At 28.3% G+C, this 7,033-nt stretch overlaps 1 protein-coding gene across 1 annotated transcript; it reads left to right on the top strand.

The window, feature by feature from the left end:
- Positions 1-12: 12 nt before the first annotated feature.
- LOC125071157 (dol-P-Man:Man(7)GlcNAc(2)-PP-Dol alpha-1,6-mannosyltransferase) lies at positions 13-6,607 on the top strand. Its single transcript, XM_047681257.1, has 8 exons — positions 13-237; positions 313-445; positions 550-723; positions 1,512-1,665; positions 2,382-2,526; positions 3,198-3,424; positions 4,314-4,454; positions 4,538-6,607. Exons 1-8 carry the CDS (start codon positions 112-114, stop codon positions 5,673-5,675), a joined length of 2,238 nt encoding a protein of 745 aa, XP_047537213.1. The 5' UTR covers positions 13-111; the 3' UTR covers positions 5,676-6,607.
- The last annotated feature ends 426 nt before the right edge of the window (positions 6,608-7,033 follow it).

Here is a 7,033-nt window from a genome sequence, read left to right as displayed (position 1 = left end):
AAAGAGTGAATTGTCAATTGACTCGAATTGTATTAGACAGCTCCGGGAATAGAAAATAATCTAAGATATGGCTTAAGTTGTGATTTAAAGAACTTTCGTAAATAAAAAGAAATGGTTCAATTATTTTATATTGTCACTAGCTTGCATGTGCTACTATGTCCATTCACAAAAGTCGAGGAAAGTTTTAATATTCAAGCATTTCATGATATTTTGTATCATCGGCTAAACATATCAGAGGTATAAAAGAAGTTCTAATTTTGGACTCATATGTTGCGCACTGTCTGTGTTTTTATAATAATCTATTTTTTCCAGTACGATCATAATGAGTTCCCGGGTGTAGTGCCGCGTAGTTTTATTGGACCACTTGTGATATCTTCATTATGTTCACCTGTTGCTTTTTTATTTCATTTATTTAGTGTAAATAAATTTTGGATGCAGTATGTAGGTAAGTCGACGTCACAAAAGTCTACAATTGATTTGATATAGTCATATACAATGTTAATTTTGGAAAAGTAAGATTCATTCAATTCTATTTTGTTTTAATTACAGTGAGACTGACTTTAGCATTGACTGTAATAGCATCATGGAATCGACTTCGAAATGCTTTAAGAAAGCAGTTTGGGAATACTTTTGCCTGGTGGTTTACTTTAGTCACTTTAACCCAATACCACTTTATGTTTTATATGGGCCGTCCATTACCTAATATTATGGCACTGCCACTTGGTAAGTTAATTTATTAAAAAAATAAAAATTGAAATATGGTTTAGATGATTCATTTAATTTTTATTACCGGTACAGCCATGGCAATAGCTTACGTCTTATCAAATTAAGAAGTATTTTTTATATAATGAATACTTATTTGTTTCTATTGAATAGTAATCATATGTTGCTGAATATAGCCTTTTCTGAATCAAGGAAGAGTGATGGGAAATAAATGACTTCAATAATCAATAATAAACAATGTAATTCAAGATCTTGAATTATTAATCTATGAATTTGTTAAATATTTGTGTTCTGACTGTCAACATAAGTTATATTGAAATTTTAGAAGTAAAATTAATGTATATACATAAGTTATTAAGTATATTAGGTATTTAATCAAAAACAGTTTGTAGTGCATAATATAGCTGAGCTTTTAGCAAATCATATGGAATAAGTAAATCTAAGGATTTTCTTTTTTCTATTCCTTCGACTAGAATAGGTGATACTTCTATTTCAATAAAAATACTGTTTTATTTATCTCATTGTCTTATTAGTGGCAATTATTATATATTTTTCATAAACATGTTTTGCTTGGTCATGAGTTTTTAATTGTGTTTTTCCTTAATGTTTTATAGTTAGTTTATTACAGATTTATATAAAGAACAGATATCACTAGCGAAATAAAGAAAATTAAATTTAATGAGTTCTTAACTATCTTGGCCTTCTTCCCCATTAATAAATATATAATTTTATAATATAATTTTATAATAAAAGCTTAAATATATAATTTTATATTAATTCTCTTCTAGTACTCTTAGCACTTGAAGGATGGTTACTTGGCAAACATAAGCAGTTCATAATATCAGCAGGTGCTTCAATTATTATATTCCGCTCTGAACTTGCGATGTTGTTTGGTTTATACCTTATAATAGACCTTTACTTTAAGAAGATTGATGTTCCAGCGTAAGTTATTTCTTTTATTTCCTTGATCATAAATGAACTACACTGTTTTATAAAATATTTTTTTAATAGGTTAACAGAAACTAAAGTGATAATTACCAACTTCTTAAAAATCATATTTTATAAATATGTTTGTTTGAAATACTAAACTCACGAAACATAACGTGTTATAAGATTATGAACAACATGTTAGGAATATAAAAATTAGTAAATAGGAAAAATTTGTCTATATCTACATCTCATGATTGTCTTTGATTAGTTTTTAATTATATTTGAGAAAATGCCAAAAGGGCAAACAGCAAAATAACTAAAAACTGTGTTTTTTTTTAAAGTTTTAATTATATATTTTTATTTACATTTGCTCAATTAATAATGAAGTTAAATGATTAATTTACAAATATAAAATGAATGATGGGAATAGACAGAATACAAAGTGAATATATGAGATATTATATGATGATATGAGAAAATTAAATGTTAATATTCATAATTGTATTAATTTTATGTCATCTATCTCAATGTTGTCTAGAAGAGATTATTCGCAAGAATACAATTACAATTTGAGCAGTATTAATAAAGTACATTTGTATTTCATTGTATTGGTATGAAAGTCTTATTACAAATGTATTAGGTATAGATAAAATATGATTAAACCTTAACCTATGTGAGGATTGATGACTGGCATCTGAAATTATCTATGATTATATTTTTTTTTTCAGGTTACTTAAAATAGTAATTCCGGCCGGAATTACTTTAGTATCACTAACATTACTAGTTGATTCAATATTTTGGAGACGTCTTGTTTGGCCAGAAGCTGAGGTTTTTTGGTTCAATACAATTTTAAATAAAAGTTCCGATTGGGGTGTATCCTTTTTAATGTATTTGAATAATAATCGTCTAGACTATAAAACAGATTATATATTTTTATTGATTTGAACCAAAGAGACCAATAGAAAAAGATTAACAGCGCTGTAGTCTTACAAGTTGCAATACTATGTAACATAGTTAAGTAAAGAAGCGGAATGTTACGATATTTGCGATAAATAATTTGTTTACTCAAAAAAATACTTTTTTTCAAACATGCGTTTCGGAAAATTCGGTGACAAATGATAGAGTAATATTATAAGGATTCAATTTGCATTCGATTCTATCAACTAACCAATATGTAAAATAAAATTTATATTTATTTCTTTATTTCTTAAAAACAATATTGTAATATCCCTATTACAATATTATTGGAGGGGGTTAATAGCATACAATTAGATTTTTTTTCTCTGATCATAGACACATGTTAAATACATGGACACAAGTTCATGCACGCAACTTCATAGATTCTGCTTCACTTATTTGTGAACGCCAATTGTGCTTAAATGTTTGCCGTTTACCAATTTTCCATTGGTCTGAGGTCTAAACAAGCGATTAATTGCTTTAAATTAATCGCTTGTTTTAATTTATTTTCGTCATATGAACATAAAATAACATATATAATTGAATAAATATTTATTCTCAATTTTTACTCATATATTATAAACCAGACCGCACCATTTCTATGGTACTTTTATTCAGCGCTTCCTCGTGGTCTTGGTCCCAGCATTGTTTTGGTGCCCATAGGGTTGTACCTTGAGAGGCGTCTTGTACCAATCGTTCTTCCGGCCTTAATTTATATCTTGCTATTCTCTTTTCTACCACACAAAGAGCTCAGGTTCATAATATACGTTTTTCCTTTGCTCAACGTATCTTCAGCTGCAGTATGCTCATACATGTAAGTTTTTTTGAAATACATATATGCGGACTAGGACTAATATTATAAATGTTAATGTTATACTGTATGCTTGCTTGTTACATAATCTGTTAAACCGATCTTAATGAAATTTGTCAGAGATATCCTGAAACCTGGATAAGGATAAGGGCATAAAAAACACGGTCAGACACGGTACCTACGGTAAAATTCGGTTGTTTAATTTTTTTCTTTTATTAAATACGTCAAGTATCAAGACCCTAATATAAATTGGTTTCATTTTAGATCTGTTTTATATGTAATATGTTTTTGGTAATCTTAAATGTCACTACATATCATGCCGACTGTACATAAACACTAGAGATAATAGTTAAATTTTTTACGACAGTGCATAGACAATGTATAGCCTATTCCAACAAGGAATAAAAGACAAATAAACAACATTTGTCGAGATATTTTGATTGGTTGGTCGAAAGCTTTAATAATCTATGATAGTCACTAAATTTGCGAAAAAATGGCGTTTCGAATGTCGAAAAAGCGGACATCGGAACTTTGGAAGTGTAAGTGACGTATATATGTATATTAATCAAGAACTATTAGTAGTACACAATATATAGCTGAGCTATTAATAAAAAACAATGTTCGATACTTTTGCTCAAAATAAATAGTTAATATTTATTATAATATTTTAGTCTCAATAAAGCTATTGAGAAGACAACAAGCGTTATCAATATTCACCCGCTTCATCGTACAAAATTGAACCATAACCAAATAAACACACATGTAATACGTAAAGATAAGGTTTGTTTACCTTTTTTCTTCTTCGATTGGAATAGGCTGTAGGTAGTGAATATTTATGACATTCAATTATTTAATATCAGTAAATATACTTATCCCGAAACATTAATTACAGATTTATACGACGAACTAAATCACCAATTTATGAACTACTTTTCTGGGGGACAGTGCTAATTATAATTTGTAATGTCATATTTTCCTTAGCACTAGCTATGGTTGCAATGACAAATTACCCAGGAGGTATTGCGATAACAAGGTTTGTTAATATATTACGAGACCATTTTAACATTGTCGTTACATTGCGTATTAATTTCTTACATGCTTTTTATAACTTTACAGATTTCACAAGTTATTGAAAAATGAACCTTACGTCCATGTACATATTAGTAATTTAGCAGCGCAGACTGGAGTGACTAGATTCACGCAATTAAATGACCACTGGACTTACAGTAAAAATGAATCACTAAATGTTGATCAGTTACAAGAATTTACTCATCTTATTTTTGAAGCAAAGAGTAAATATTCATCAAATCTTAAGGCATTTTCTCAAACACATAATATTTTAGATAGTGTAGAATCGTTTTCACAAATTACAGTGACATACAAACTCTTTCCTCCGATTAAAATAAAGACCAAACCAGCTTTATTTATCTTAGAAAGAAAGAATTTCAGAGACGATGCCTTTAAATTGACCAAGCAGGAAAGATACACAGAGGATGTGGAGTTAGATGGGGTGAGTGTTGAAGAAAAGGAAATGGATAATACTAATTTCAGTGAAGAATTACTTGAAGAACCTTCTAATCAAATATTAGAAGTTGAAATAAACACTACAGATGGTATGGGGGAAACTATCGAAATCATTGAAACAATTCCAGAAGAAAACGTTGTTGTAGTAACGGATGATGATAACGAAGACAATGTATCAGAAGAAGAAATTGAGCAGGCAGCGGCAAAAATTTCGAAGATGAGAAAAACGTTAGAAGAAGTTAAAATGTATAATAGACAAGAAAGAAAGAAAAAAGCCATATCAAAAATAAAATCAGAGACCCGAAAGGAAGTAGTGGCTAGTGCTAAGGAAAAATTAAAGGAACTCATGAAACGTCATAAACATATCGCAGATGAACTTTCTGACACACACATATCAGATAAATTCAATGTAGAGAAAGAAGAAGATGGGAGAGGAGATATACCTGATGTTGAAATTAATCTAGTTGTTCCTACAAACATGAATGTACAAATAGACATTGAACCGTCGGAAGATATTGTTGAAGTACATGAACCCACTAATAACACAAATGTAAATATTGATTCTATAGTCGAAGAGGTAATAGTCCGTTTAATAGATAGAAAAATTTATGACGATAAGACAAAACCCGAAGATATTAAACTTGAAGATAGAATAATGATTCAAAAGATTGTAGAAGAAATTTTAACTGAAAAAATGAATTATACAATATCTGAAAACAAAACTAATTAAAAAAGGGATTTCGAACAATTTAGTTGTGTGTATACTAATCAGTGATCTCGATGTGAATATATAAATATTTATAATTTATAGATGTGTATATAAATTACTACTTTTCAGTGCCAAATTTATTATTGATAATAAAATGATTGTTCGGAATTAAAGTATAATAAATTATTATTTTTGAATATATTTAGACTTTCTTGCAGTAAATAATAACTTTATTGTGAACATTATTATAGTATTTCAATCACAGCCCTGACTTCTGAACTAGAATGGACAGTGTTGATATCCCTATAAGTGTGATATGTATCAGGATGGTCTTATGCAAGCCTGTATCCATGGCCTACTCATCAATTATTGTTATACTTTTAGGCAAGGGACTAAAATCTTAGGTACGATGATTAGTGCCACATTAGTATCGAATGGAACGATTAATATTTATTTTAATGCTACTGTTTGTGGAACATATTCATTTTTCATCTTTTGAAGTCTACACTACTTGCAATTAGTGCCTCCAACTATTGTTTAGTTTACTGTTTAGTTTAATTTACTTCACTAGCATTAATTGTAAAAACCTAATTTCAAAGTCATCGGTTTTTTCATTATAAGTCATAATCTCTAGCCATGGGTTAAATAATAAATAAATCAGGAAATCTAAAAATTCGTAAAATCGGCGATTGTGTTTTCTTGTATGAATATACAAACTGACAAAACTATATTTGAAATAATTTCCATAAATGACAATTATTATTGTGCCTTAGACTAAAAAATCTATGCTTTTTATTATAGTAAGGAAATAAAAATAAGTTCCAGTACAAAATATTTTTTTTATTAAAATATAATTAACATATTATATCACTCACAATTATTGTATTCATCCATCACATAACGTTTTATATAATAATACCATAAAACTATGAACCATGAACTAAATGTATTCACTATGAAGTCTTTAATCAATAAAATCAGAGGTATATTAGATAATTGTATTTTTTTTATTAAAATTACTGTTCAAATATATATGATATTTTATATGACAGTGAACACAATTTCATATGAAAAAAACTAAGATAAGAAAAAGGCTATGGTGCCACTTCTGATGTATATAATTTCTAATCAAACTCTAATTGACAGGATTATAGCTATCTCTTTCTAACGTGTTAGATTGAAGGGGATACCAAATCTTGTAGGTCTGTCAAAGGTAATATATATTCAACAGAAGTAGCACCAACTTCCATTATGAGGTAGTTATAAAAAATATCAAACTAGTTAAAATCATAATTGACTTAACTAAAAAAAAAGAAAAAAATAATTAAAAAGTAAGCAAAAACAAGTTTGCACATTTGATACAAATAAATGTTATCAGA

This window comes from Vanessa atalanta, chromosome 18, assembly GCF_905147765.1.
Source record: "Vanessa atalanta chromosome 18, ilVanAtal1.2, whole genome shotgun sequence".
NCBI lineage: Eukaryota > Metazoa > Arthropoda > Insecta > Lepidoptera > Nymphalidae > Vanessa > Vanessa atalanta.
Note: the sequence above shows the minus strand (reverse complement) of the source record. Positions and strands in the feature narration are given on the sequence as shown.